Genomic DNA, 13,737 nt, shown 5'->3' with positions numbered 1-13,737 from the left:
ATGAAACGTTGCAACGAAATTCACTCAAAGAAACTAGACGGAGTTATTTTCAAAGTGGATTTTGAGAAAGCGTACGATAAAGTTAAGTGGCCTTTCCTTCAGCAAGCGTTGCATATGAAGGGTTTTGATGATGTATGGAGAAAACATGTCGAATCCTTCGTACAAAAGGGAAGCATTGGAATTAAAGTCAATGATGTCATTGGGCATTATTTCCAAACGCATAAAGGGTTGCGGCAGGGGGACCCAATGTCCTGTATCCTCTTCAATATAGTTGCGGAGATGTTGGCAATTATAATTGGGAGGGCAAAGCAGGAAGGCCTGGTCGGAGGTCTTGTCCCACACCTAATTGATGATGGTGTGTCCATATTACAGTACACTGATGACAATATTCTGTTCATGGAACATGATGTTGCAAAGGCCAGGAATATGAAATTGGTCATTTGTTTGTTTGAACAGTTGTCTGGGTTGAAGATCAATTTTCACAAAAGTGAACTGTTCTGATTTGGGAAGGCCAAAGAAGAATGGGAGACGTAGAGACAACTGTTTGGGTGTGCCTTAGGTAGCTTGCCCTTCAGTTATCTAGGTATATACCAATACATCATCGAAGTTATCCAACAAGGAATGGAAATGTATTGAGGAACGGTTCGAGAAAAAACTGAGTTGCTGGAAAGGAAAGCTACTGTCTTATGATGGTAGGTTGGTCCTGATTAATTCAGTTCTCACCAGCATGCCAATGGTCCTACTTTCCTTCTTTAAGATTCCGGTTGGGGTAAGGAAGAGATTGGACTTCTATAGATCCTGTTTCTTTTGGCAAAGTGATGAGATCAAAAGAAAGTACAGACTTTCTCGATGGGATATTGTCTGTAGACCCAAAGAGCAAGGTGGTCTTGGGATCGAGAACTTGGAAGTCAAAAACAAGTGTCTTCTTAGCAAATGGTTATACATACTGTCCGTAGAGACTGAAGGCACGTGGATACAGATTCTGAGAAATAAGTATTTACATGCTAAAACCTTGGCGCAAGTCACCATGAAACCCAATGATTCACCGTTCTAGAAAGGTCTAATGAGAACGAAGGCAGCGTTCTTTCAGAGGACTAAGTTTATCGTTGGGAATGGAGGGGCTACGAGGTTTTCGGAGGACACATGGCTGGGTGAGTCGCCCCTAGCCACGCAATACCCTTCTCTATATAATATTGTGCAGCGTAAGGAGGCTTATGTTGCTACTGTTCTTCAGTCTGTTCCTCTGGACATTCAGTTCAGATGGAGTTTGTGGGGCGATCGTTGGATAGCTTGGATTGATCTAGTTAGGAGGCTGATGGAGGTTAACCTATCGGACGGGGCCGATAGACTTCATTGGAAACTATCTAAGGATGGCATCTTTTCGGTGAAAACGATGTACTTAGACCTCATTGACTCTGGATCAATACCAGAATCTATTCATATTTGGAAGATCAAAGTCCCTTTAAGAATAAAAAAATTCATGTGGTTCGTTCACAAGGAAGTGATTCTCACAAAGGATAATTTGGCAAAAGCGTAATTGGCCCGGAAACAAAAGTTGTAACTTTTGTAATCAGTTCGAGACAGTCAAACACCTCTTACTCGACTGCCCGTTAGCAAAAATACTATGGACTTCAATTCATATAGCCTTTAATATCACACCTCCGAATAGCATTCACACGTTGTTTAGGACATGGCTAGACGGAGTAGACATCTACGTCGCAAGACAGATTCGAATAGGAGTTTGTGCGCTACTATGGGCTATTTGAAATTGCAGAAATGACATGGTCTTTAATAGGATATATCACACCAATTTTTTGCAGGTTTTACACAGGGCAACTTCTTTGATCCGTACATGATCATTACTCACTCCTGCGGAGAACAGGGAGTGTTTGGCTACTAGATCTACCCGATGGGAGATGGTAGCTCAGGATATCTTCAACCGGTTTGGAGGGCGATCCAATAGTAGAATAGGTGGATAGGTTTCTAATCCTATTTTACGCCGGTAGTGGCTTTTTTCACATCTTTACTTTTCAGTTCTTTGTAAGCTTGTTATGGATTGCAGACATTTTATCGTACTTTAAATAAAAGTGGCAGCCGGAGGTGATCCTCCTTTTCTAAAAAAAAACACAAAAAATGATTCACTATGAACATCCACATTTGTCACCTGTATAAATATATCTGTATGTGTTTTCCCTTCGTACAACAATAATTTGGCCTGGGCACCAGCTTGTTGAAGGATGTCTACAAAAGTTCGACTGCACATAAAAAGAAGCAGAGTAACTTGTGTCATGAAATTGGGAAACGTTATGTTGCTTAAACAAGGGAGCAATCAACTAAATATCAATCCGAACAACAGACAATAGATCAACCTTGTCGTCTTGCAATAGAAGCAGCAAAATATAGATGAGTAGAAAGTTCAAAAAGAATCCTCAAACGTAGTATTATTGTTACAGGTGAAATAGTTGACACTTAATGCTGCACATGTAAACACAGAGACAATATTCATGTTCTAGTCAGTCAATCCCCAAACTTGCCAGTATACTGACAAATATAATGTCATCTGGAGTTTAACAAAGGGTGTTGTATGAATAGTTCTGCTATTGCTCCTATCAAAGAGAAGTATGAATATATCTTTGAACTTTCCAAACATTATGTACAGTTTTGGTTTTAATATATTTCTGGTAGAGGCTAGGGTTCTACCAGGTCTCGGACGTAGGTTGTAAGGGTGGAAATGCGGGCTGCAAGGTTGGGGACGCCGGCGCCGGCGGTTGGGCGCCGTGCGGCGTGAGAGAGAGAGGCGGCTAGGGTTTGGGGCTCCCGTCTCCTGAGGGAGAGGACAACATAATACTGTTTATTGTCTGCCTAATATCGAAGGGGTACATGTGTTTATATAGGAGGACAGCCTCCACTAAACCCTAGATAACTTGGACTCTAACTTGGACTCTAATATAACTTGGACTCTAAGATAGCTAAGATAACTTGGGCTAAGCCCGTAACTAACCCTGCCCATTGGGCCTCCTCCGTTGGTACGTTGTACCGGTCATAACATCTCTCCCCGCCTTCTCAAACAGCTCGTCCTCGAGCTGAACATCTGGAAACTGCTGGCGGAAATCGTCGAGCTTCTCCCAAGTCGCTTCCTCCTCTGGCAGGACGGTCCACTGTACCAAGACATGCCAGACGCCGCGACACTGCTGCGCTTGCAGCACCTTCGCCACCTGTGCGGAAGCTGGAAGGAGGCGGCCATCCGAAGTAGGAGGAAGGGCCGGCGTCGCTGCAAGAGGGTCCCCGCGGTAGGCCTTCAGTAAGTTGACATGGAAGACGTCGTGGAGGCGAGAACCAGCTGGCAGCTCCAAGTGGTATGCGAGTGTGCCGACACGCTCCAGCACACGAAAGGGACCGGCGTAGCAAGGTCCCAATTTGCGCTCGGAGCACGGGTCCAGAGACTGCGTGGTCCTGTGGAGGAGGCGCAGCCACACCCAATCGCCCACCGCGAACTCCGCCTCGCGATGATGAGCATCGTAATACTTTCGAGCCAGCTGCTGTGCTTGGAGAAGACGCCGGCGCGCCTCAGCCAGAATGTCGTCGCGGGTGCGGAGTAAGTCGCCCGCCGTCTCGGGCCGAGCCGTCCCAAGCTCGTAAGGGAGCATCGCCGAGGTGGGCGCCTGTAGACCACCTCGAAAGGCGTGGTGCGCAGGGCGGAGTGATAGGAGGTGTTGTAGCAGTACTCCGTCCACGCCAACCAGTCCACCCAAGCTCGTGGACGATCACCAGTAACACAGCGCAGGTACATGGCGATCACCTTGTTGACCACCTCGGATTGGCCGTCTGTCTGAGAGTGGAACGTCGTGCTCATGCGGAGCTTCACGCCCGCCAGTCGAAAGAGATCCCGCCAGACATGTCGCGTGAACACGGGATCACGATCGCTGACGATGGACGACGAAAAACCGTGGAGGCGGACGATGCCATTGAAGAAGGCCCGCGCCACGGAGGCGGTTGTATATGGATGACCCAGGGCGATGAAGTGCGCGTACTTGGAGAAGCGGTCAACCACCATGAGGATGACGGACTTGCCGCCCACCTTGGGAAGGCCCTCGATGAAGTCCATGGAAATATCCGCCCACACCTGGGAGGGTACGTCCAGCGGCTGCAGTAGACCCGCGGGTCGTAGTGTCTCCGTCTTGTTCCGCTGGCACGTCACGCACGACCGCACCCAGTCGCAGACCATCGCGCCATCACCGGGGATGTAAAAATCAGCACGGAGACGATGGAGAGTCTTCTGCACGCCCTCGTGCCCTACAGAGTGCGCCAAGGTCAGAACCTGGTGGCGCAGGTCGCCCTGGTCGGGCACGAAGATGCGGCGGCCATGTAGGGGCAGCCCCTCGTCCAAGCGCCAGGGCGCGTCCAGCTCGCCGGCGTCAAGGCGCTGGCGCAGGCCCTGCGCGTCCGCGGCCGTCAAAGTTGCCTGGCGAATGTCGTCGATGAAGGCGAAAGATGGCCCGGAGCGGATGCACATGATAGTGCCAGCCATGGCGACGTCGTCCGCGACATCCTCAATGTCGCGGCGGGACAAGGCATCGGCGACCGTGTTGAGACGGCCGGGGCGGTACTCGACGGTGAAGTCGAAGCCAAAGAGCTTGTTGATCCACTGGTGCTGCGAAACTGTGGAGAGGCGCTAGTCCAGCAAGAACTTGAGGTTGTAGTGGTCCGTGCGCACACGGAATGACCGGCCCCAAAGATAAGGCCGCCAGTGGCGCACCGCCAGAACCAACCCAATAAGCTCACGCTCGTAGGCCGCAAGCTTGTCATGGCGAGCGGTAAAGGGGCGGCTGAAGAAGGCGAGCGGTCCCTCGCCCTGGTGGAGGACGGCGCCGAAGCCGATGCCAGAGGCGTCGCAGTCCACCACGGTCGGCATATCAAAGTCCGGCATCTGGAGGACGGGTCCCGTCGTAAGCGGCCGCTGGAGAGCCTCGAATGCCGTAGCCGCCTCCTCGTCCCAGGAGAAGGCGTCGCGTCGAAGGAGACGCGTCAGTGGGCGGCGATGAGGCCGAAGTCCCGTATGTACTTCCGGTAGTAGCCAGTGAGGCCCAAGAAGCCGCGGAGCGCCTGCGGTGACCGCGGGGTCGGCCCGACGGCGGCGACCTTGTCCGCGTCCATCGCTACCCCGTCCGCCGAGATGACGTGCCCCAGGTACGCGACGGAGGTCGTGCCGAACGAGCACTTCGAGCGCTTGAGGTGAAGACGATGCGCTTGAAGCTCGTTGAAGATGATGACCACGTGTTGTAGGTGCTCCGCCCAAGATGCACTGTAGATAAGAATGTCATCAAAGAAAACAAGCACAAAGCGACGCAAGTATGGGTTGAGCACGTCGTTCATCAGGGCCTGGAAGGTCGCCGGCACGTTGGAGAGGCCGAACCGCATCACCAGGAACTCGAAGTGGCCATGGTGAGTGCGGAACACCATCTTCTCGATGTCGTCAGGGTGCATGCGCACCTGATGTTAGCCCGAGCGAAGGTCGAGCTTGGTGAAGAAGCGTGCTCCGTGTAGCTCGTCCAAGAGCTCATCCACGACGGGGATGGGGAACTTGCCCTTGGACGTCAGGGCGTTGAGGGCGCGGTAGTCGATGCAGAAGCGCCATGTGACGTCGGGCTTGCGCACAAGGAGCACCGGGGCGGAGAACGGCGATGTCGAAATCCGGATGATGCCCTGGATGATGCCCTGCGCGAGCATGACCGCCACCTGACGCTCGAGCTCGTCTTTCTGCAGCTGAGGGTACCGGTACGGGCGCACGGCGACAGGTGCCGTGTCCGGCAGCAGGTGGATGCGGTGGTCACAGGGCCGCGCGGGAGGGAGGCCCTGTGGCTCGTCAAAGATGTCGCTGTGCTGCTGCAGGAGGTCGGCCAGGAGGGGATGCGCCTCGTCCAGTGCGGCCGCCATCAATTGGAGCTGCGGAGTTGCGGCGCCGGAGCCGCCAATGCTTGTCCACTGAACGCGACGGCCGCCCTCGCGCCAGAAGATGAGGGACAACACATCGAGGTCCCAAAGGATGGGGCCGAGAGTGGACAGGAAGTTGATGCCGAGGATGAAGTCGTAGCAGCCCAGGTCGATGCCGACGCAGTCGATGGAGAACGGCTCGTCGCTGATGAGGACGGGAACCTGCCGCGCCACCCCCTGGCAAGCAAGGCGGTCCCCGTTGGCGACGGTGACGCTGAACTTCTCCGAGCCCGCCGGTTGGAGTGCGAGGCGGCGCATGGCGTCCCCGGACAGGAAGTTGTGCGTCGAACCCGTATCTACGAGCGCGGTGAGACGCTCCCCGTTGATCGTCACCGGAAGCAGCATCGTCTTTGCCGTCTTGATGCCAGCCATGGCATGAAGGGAGACGACGAAGACGGTCGCGTCGACCGGCCCGTAGGTCGTAACGCCGGCCTCGGAGAGTGTGGTGGCGTCGAGCTCTACGGTGAGGGCCTCCACCTCTGCGTTGTCAACGGTCTCCAAGTAGAACAGGCGGGCGCACGTATGACCCAGCGCATACGGCTCGTCGCAGTTGAAGCACAGGCCCTTGCGGCGCCGCTCGAGCTGCTCGGCCGACGTTAAGCGCCGGAAGGTGCGTGTCGGCGCGGGGGCAGCCGCAGTAGTGGCCGGCAGGGCGGGGCGTGTAGGGGTGGCGGCCGCCGCGGCGGGTCGGGGGACGCGTGCCGCGGCCCGGGAACGCCTGCTGCAGGGCGTTGGCGCGCTGCTCGTACGCGCGTGCGTAATACATGGCCGTCTGCAGGTCCTGGGGGTCGCGCATCTCGACGTCGATGCGGATGTGGTCGGGAAGGCCGCCGACGAAGAGCTCGGCGCGTTGGCGAGCCGTGACGTCAGGCGCATGGCAGACCAATGTCTGGAAGCGGTCGGCGAAGTCCTGCACCGAGGTGGTGAAGGGAAGGCGGCCGAGCTCGGCCAGGCGGCTCCCACGTATGGGGGGCCGAACCGGAGGAGACACAGGTCGCGAAAGCGCTCCCACGGAGGCATCCCGCCCACGTCCTGCTCGAGGGCGTAGTACCACGTCTGGGCGGCGCCACGGAGGTGGTAGGAGGCTATCCATGTGCGGTCGGACGCCATGGTCCGCTACCCCCTGAAAAACTGGTCGCACTGATTGAGCCAGTTCAGGGGGTCGACGGTGCCGTCGTAGGTGGCGAACTCCAGCTTGGTGAAGCGGGGTGGCTGCTGCACGTGTGGAGAGGCCGCGTAGGCGCCCTCGTGACGACCCAGCGCGGCGGAAGGAGAGTGTTGCAACACCACGGAGCTCCCGGCGTACGGGTCAGTGTACCCGCCAAACCCCCCGAAGGTGGGGGCGGGTGGCTGCAACACCGTTGGCTGTAGCGGCGCCGTCGTGTAGGTCGGCGTGTCGATCCACGTCGGTAGCGGGGACGGCGACGGCGGCCACCGGACCTGGGTGATCGGCAGGCCCTGGGGCGCGACGATGGCCGGGGGCGGTGGCGCGAAGGGCGCCGCCGGCGGAGGCGGTGGTGTCGGGGTTGCGTACGGAGCCTGGAGGAAAGTCCGGAGGTTCGAGACCGCCAGGGTGAGGTCGCGGATCGCCGAGGACATCTCTGCCGGGGAGAGGACGGGGGCGGCTTCGGCCGCCAGGGCCGCGGTACCGGAGGCGGCCGGACCTGAGATGGCCGACGACGGCGACTGGTGTGGCGGCGGCGGCTGCTGCGAGGTGGCGGGGAAGGCGGTGGTGGCGGCGGCGGTGGTGGTGGGAAGGTCCGACAAACTCATCGAACCCAAGCTACCTGATACCAAATTGGTAGAGGCTAGGGTTCTACCAGGTCTCGGACGTAGGTTGTAGGGGTGGAAGTGCGGGTTGCGAGGTTGGGGACGCCGAGACGCCGGCGCCGGCGGTTGGGCGCCGTCGCGACGTGAGAGAGAGAGAGAGAGAGGTGGCTAGGGTTTGGGGCTCCCGTCTCCTGGGGGAGACGACAACAGAATACTGTTTATTGTCTGCCTAATATCGAAGGAATACATGTGTTTATATAGGAGGACAGCCTCCACTAAACCCTAGATAACTTGGACTCTAACTTGGACTCTAATATAACTTGGACTCTAAGATAGCTAAGATAACTTGGGCTAAGCCCGTAACTAACCCTGCCCATTGGGCCTCCTCCGTTGGTACGTTGTACCGGTCATAACAATTTCATCTTCAATAATTACTGCCAACAGCCTAAAATTGGAGAAGGAAAGACCATGACTGCAAAAGGGTATGTTACCCTACCCCAGCTTGGTTTATTGTTTCATGAAATCCAACTAGAGTATTCTCTGTAGTCTTTTCAACTCACCCAAGTTGTATACTGTAGATCATAGTAACAGACAATGCCTAAACCAAGATGCCAAGGGAGTTTGTTTTATAGTAAACTGAAATGCAGATGGACTTGCAGCGTAGAAGGATTTCCTTTTACCACACATCATCAAGAAATTTCGGAGGATAAGTGAGTATGGTTTGCCCTTCATTGTTTTAAATAAACATGTGCAGGCGGCATAAACAAACCTGGCAGATGATGGTATTGAATAATCATCTGTTCCATGCATAAGAAATATACGAGGCAGTAGAGCTATGGTCCGGGCACTTGACTCCTTGACAACAATTTCGGGAGAATAACGTGACAATGATTCTTCTCCATCCATTATACTGAAACAGTAATTGTGCTTGGTGTTGGTATCAAATTATTATTAAATAAATGGACCAAAGCATAGTCATATTACTACCTGAAAAATATTGAACGGTTCAGACCACGCTGATGGAAATGGTCGACCAAATTATGGAGGTTGTATCTGCAAAACTATTACTGTTATTTACTGAACCATGTGAGTGTCCATCAGTATACAACCTCAGAAAGCAAACATAAAATATTGGAGGTCAAGGTTTATTTGTAATCCAATGAAAAAGAAATATCACAATATATATTTGTAAAATAACTTTGAAGTACAAATCTATCAAATTCCATGCGACATTTGGAATATGATGGTGTCCCCTTTTTAGATAAGAAGCAATTTTAGTGCACTCATAGTTGACGAAAATCAAGCTGCAAGAGGTTGAGATAATAAATCATAATGCTTATAATGCATCATAGATAACCATAAATGATTGTGGGTATCGAACTGGAACTAGGTGAAGCAGTTTGGTAGTGGCGTCATTCCAAAATTTTAGACCAAACTATTATTGTGATTACTGGCACAGAGGAAAACTTAGAAAAATTATAAGGTCTTCTACAAGACAATCTGTACATTCTTGGCGACAAATACAAGCCATCTGGTTGCAAATACAACGACAACAATTGGTTTGGTTCTCCTATTTTAAGACTAGCTCCCATATTGATACTGATCGAATTAGTTCAAATCCAGAACAGACAAAATATGATCACTGAATTACTTTTTGAAGACGCGAAAAGGCAACCTAATGTGTACCCAGTATCTGACCAAATATGCGTTAGTCAATATCTTCCAGAGAAATCACTCAATATGCTGTCAACAATATAGAATTTAGCCTCTGGTTATGGGTTTTAAGGAGAATTAGAAAATCCCTAAAGTGTCATCACAGCTTAGAGGAGCTCTGATGCTTGTACTATCTTCAGTTTCACCAGTAGTTAAATAGTCAAACCACAAAAGACTAACCAGCGAGGAACCTAAGATCTCACCCTCCAGATAAACCAAAGTATGCTTTGGTTTGTGTAACGCTCCAAGAAATGGGCTGCCCGCTAGACTCTTTTACTGCCTGTTCCATTAGGACACATGCTGAAATATGTGCTCCTGCTGACTGACCCATCAAGTAGATCCTACAATTGCCGTGGATATATAACAAAACATCACTCTGGTGGAAGTTATCAGTAATGATAATAAACAGAATGATGTAAATATATGCCATTAACATAATGCAAAATGACATGGAAATATTTATAGAACTTAAGCTAGCACAAGGGCTTTAAGTAAAGTTCTAAGAAGTGTCCAATGACACGTTTAAGAAGAGGTCAAGTTTCCCGAGTTATTCATCAATAATTTGTGGCTATCTAGCTGACAACCATGGGCTAACCAGATCGTGCATCTTATTAAGCAAATGCCATGAATTGGCACATAAACTTAGCCTAAGGGATAAAACTGCTCTTTGTGATCCTTTAATAGACACTTCGTACACACAAAAATGGTTATCTTACTGATTAGGATCACCTCCATAACTAGCAATGTTGTTACACACAAATGAGATCCCCTGAGAAGCATCGCTAACCATGTCACTTATTGTTCCTTGCGGAAAATTTCTGAAAATAAACGTGTGAATATTGTGTCAAGCAAACAAAAAGTGAAACAATTATTTCATATTATTAACAAAATAATATGGAGTGATTTCAATGGAAATAGAGCATCACCTGTAATCAATGCAAGCAACTATGATTCCTCTCTCAGCCAATCGCCTGCCAAGAAGAGCACCCCATGCCTTGTAACTGAATTTCGAGCAAGGTTGTCAACAAATGGAGTCGCCACGAATGATTAACGTATTGCATAGTTGCAAGAATATCAACACTCACCCAATAATCCAGGCCCCGCCAGTTACAAAGGCCACCACCGGACAGGGTCTTCTATTATCTTTGGGTATATACAAATCCAACCTGTAGAATGCAATTGTCATAAAACTGAAAAAATAAACATAGGATTGACTTCTGGGGCATTGGGGTGGGGATGGTTGATGTTACCTGTTTCTCGGTTGTTCTCCATAAACTATACTTCTACGAACCTGACTTGAAAAGAAATAGTAAAATCCAACTGCAATAAGAAAGAACTGTTTTCAGAATGCCATATTCTAATGAAATGAGCCAACAATCCAAGGGTCCATTCGAGAAGATCACATGAACATCAGAAATAACAAAGAATATCCATCCACATGCTCTTTGATGTGCATAATAAGAACTGATATCGCAATCCCTGAAATGTTGACCTGTCTGCAATATACCTTGCAAAAAACCTGGCATAAGTAGAACAGCGTAGACTGCGAGGGCAAGAAGCTGCCTCATCCAGCGGTAACCTAACCTGAATAATAATAAAATTAGAACGGGAATAGAAAAATATCAACAGTGGTTCTATTCATCGATACACTCTAACAAAAAGGGTGAAAATTATCAGTGAATCTTAACCTATCAAAGTGAACATAGTTTTGAACTACAACGATGGTGAGAATTTGTATGGCCTCCCCATGCCATACTTCGAAATAAAATGCCTTAATATATTCCCTGCAATTTTCAGTACCGACTCATAGTGCAGCATCAAAGAGATACAAACACAATGAGCACACAACCTGCCTTTGCGCGACTAGGATGCACACAACTAAGTACTCTAGTGAATACATGACAGGCTTATTTATGTTTCAGCAGAACTAGTTGCAAGATCGTCCCCTCGATGTATCTCTTGTAAACGATTATGACAGAAATAGTTGTATTGTTGTAGCAAAGATTCCAAACACGATTCTAAGGCAGATAAAAGCGATCCTTCGGGTGGCTTGATATATGATCTTGTCAGACCTTTGTGGAATAATTAATAAAAATGGTTGTATGCATCGATTGATGCAAAGGCCGGGGGTTGAACCTCCTTTTCTAAAGAAAAAAAAGATAAAAGCGATCCCCCCTTGTTCCTTCTTTACAAGGCCAAGATCACCAAATCTTGGTGGATACCAAGTTTTTTTGTTTGTATCTGAACAAATGGTTTGTTATGGAACGACAAAGCCCGCACGGCAGGGAAACACGAAAGCCTTGAACAGTTATGTGGTCCCCGAAGCTCTGAGCTTAATTCAGTCCATGCCCCTCACGCAACCGCGTAATCAAACAACCTTGTGGAGTTGGCTTCTCCATAGGATTTGATATGAAGCTGCCTTGGCAACTCAACCATCTCAACGACCACCGGACACAAGGAACTTTACTAGAGCAGAAGGTTGCTACAGCATGAAAACCGTCACCACCGTGCGTGTTGCACTTGCATCATCATACTACTATCGTAGCGTTCGCCCTCGAGTCGGAGCACCTCATGGCGATGGAGACGGTGAAGCAGCGAGGAATTTTGCTGATTACCCGAGGTACTGGAGTAGGGTGAAGGTGAGGCGCGTGACGAGGTAGGTCTCCGAGGCGGCATGGCCGACGTCGTGGCGGAAGGACGACTGCCTCCTGGGACCGGCCCCCGGGGGCCTCGGGGACGCGGACTGCACGGGCGACGAGCGGCGGCGGCCGGCGGAGTCGCTCCGCGGGAGGAGCGCGTCCGCCTCGTCCCCGGAGGAAGGAGGCTGCATTGCCATTGCGTGGCGAAGGCTCGGGAAGGTCCGCCGGGCGGTTGGGAGTGGGAGATTCGAGTTGGTGCGGAAGAACGGAGCGGGGAGGAGGGGTGTGCCTAAATAGGAGGAGGAGGCGGGCGGGGAGCGCGAGCGCAAGTGCGTGGCGTGGAGGGACGCGTGGTGGAGGCGAGGCGAGGCGAGGCGAGCGCAACATGCCGCAAGTCCTCGTTTGCCTCCTTGCTGCTTCGACATCCTTCCGGCGCGGGCGGACTTTTGCGGGAGCCGGGCGAGGCTTTCGGTGCTCCAGGAGTCGAATGTAGAGTTGGATACAGCAACACGAATGGAATGGTGTCCAAGTTCGAGAAATTATTTACTCGTGGTAGTAGTACACACGACACGATACACTCGTCGTGCGTTATGGTCACAGACAGAGCATACGTATATCCTTTGCCAGCACAAGGATGCGTACAAGGCTCGATCATGGATGATTTGTACGCGACACTGAGGAGATCTCTTCCATTATTAGAAAAGATAAATAAATGAAATGATGACAACAAACATGAGAGTGTGTACCTAAATGGCTCGATGATGCAATGTTTTGTATGGGCTAGAATGATTGGTGACTAGGGTACCGTGGTAGGGCCGCGTAGATGATTGTGGCGTGAGGCAGGGGAATCTTTGCAGGTTCTAGAGCTTTGTTTGCGGTCTGTGGAGCGGGGCGTGGCTGGCTCTAGGGTGCGGCGGTCAGGCGAACGCCGTTGCCGTCCGCGTCCGGCTCTGTGGGCCCGTGATTACGTGTCGCCGCGCCACGCGTTAGAACCCAAAGTGACTTTGCTCCGACACGGCTGACCGTCTGATGCGACTCATTGGAGTCGCGCTGGTTTACATTCCTCCAACGAATTCTGAACAAACTTTACTAGTAGAATGGTCGTGTTCATATAAATGAATTTAAAAAATAATTAAAATCCTTTTCATAATCGAAGCTCGTTTCTTGAGAGCAATTTTAATTGGACGACCTATTTCGTCCGACTCATCTGTTTGGGTAAGCGCGGACGGGAAAGTCAACTCAAGCTGTCGATCCAAACGGATGTGCGACTACTTTTCGTTCGCGTGCCGATCCATTCCCGGTCCAATTTTAAGCCTCATTTAGGTCGGCACAGACACGAAGCGGACGCGGATGACGCGCGCGTACTCCTTTCCCTCGTCCTCCAATCGGTGACACATTGGTCGTTCTCCACCCCTGTCGACAGCTAGCCCTCACCTCGCCCTCACCCCGTCGTCGCCATCGCCCATTTTCGGTGCCTCGGCCACCGGCGCCTCCTCCCGTACCCCCCCCCAAACGCCGACACCTACCCACGCCGTCGGCTGCATCGCCGCCGGGCTACCGCAGCTTCCCACACCCCAATCCGACGTCGCCAGTTTGCTTTGTCATCCACGTCCGCAAATTGTTC

At 51.3% G+C, this 13,737-nt stretch overlaps 1 protein-coding gene across 7 annotated transcripts in view; it reads right to left on the bottom strand.

Annotated features, from left to right (window-relative positions):
- Positions 1 to 12,679, bottom strand: part of LOC123443959 (probable isoprenylcysteine alpha-carbonyl methylesterase ICMEL2) — a 29,773-nt gene extending 17,094 nt beyond the window's left edge. For 4 of the 7 annotated variants that reach the window (XM_045120537.1, XM_045120536.1, XM_045120535.1 and 1 more), the window contains exons 1-10: positions 12,090 to 12,679; positions 10,982 to 11,058; positions 10,725 to 10,794; positions 10,560 to 10,640; positions 10,401 to 10,475; positions 10,191 to 10,292; positions 9,678 to 9,815; positions 8,749 to 8,814; positions 8,531 to 8,671; positions 2,165 to 2,255 (exon numbers count right to left, since the gene is read on the bottom strand). In XM_045120537.1, coding sequence (XP_044976472.1) covers positions 2,165 to 2,255; positions 8,531 to 8,671; positions 8,749 to 8,814; positions 9,678 to 9,815; positions 10,191 to 10,292; positions 10,401 to 10,475; positions 10,560 to 10,640; positions 10,725 to 10,794; positions 10,982 to 11,058; positions 12,090 to 12,538 — 1,290 coding nt within the window. In that variant the 5' untranslated portion in view covers positions 12,539 to 12,679. The remainder of the gene's footprint in view (positions 1 to 2,164; positions 2,256 to 8,530; positions 8,672 to 8,748; positions 8,815 to 9,677; positions 9,816 to 10,190; positions 10,293 to 10,400; positions 10,476 to 10,559; positions 10,641 to 10,724; positions 10,795 to 10,981; positions 11,059 to 12,089) is intronic. The other 3 variants (XM_045120534.1, XM_045120539.1, XR_006630896.1) reach the window with 3 other exon arrangements.
- Between the last annotated feature and the right edge of the window lie 1,058 nt (positions 12,680 to 13,737).

The sequence above is a fragment of the Hordeum vulgare genome, chromosome 3H (genome assembly GCF_904849725.1).
Source record: "Hordeum vulgare subsp. vulgare chromosome 3H, MorexV3_pseudomolecules_assembly, whole genome shotgun sequence".
NCBI classification, from domain to species: domain Eukaryota; kingdom Viridiplantae; phylum Streptophyta; class Magnoliopsida; order Poales; family Poaceae; genus Hordeum; species Hordeum vulgare.
The sequence above is the reverse complement of the archived record's forward strand: the minus strand, read 5'-3'. Positions and strand labels throughout refer to the sequence as shown.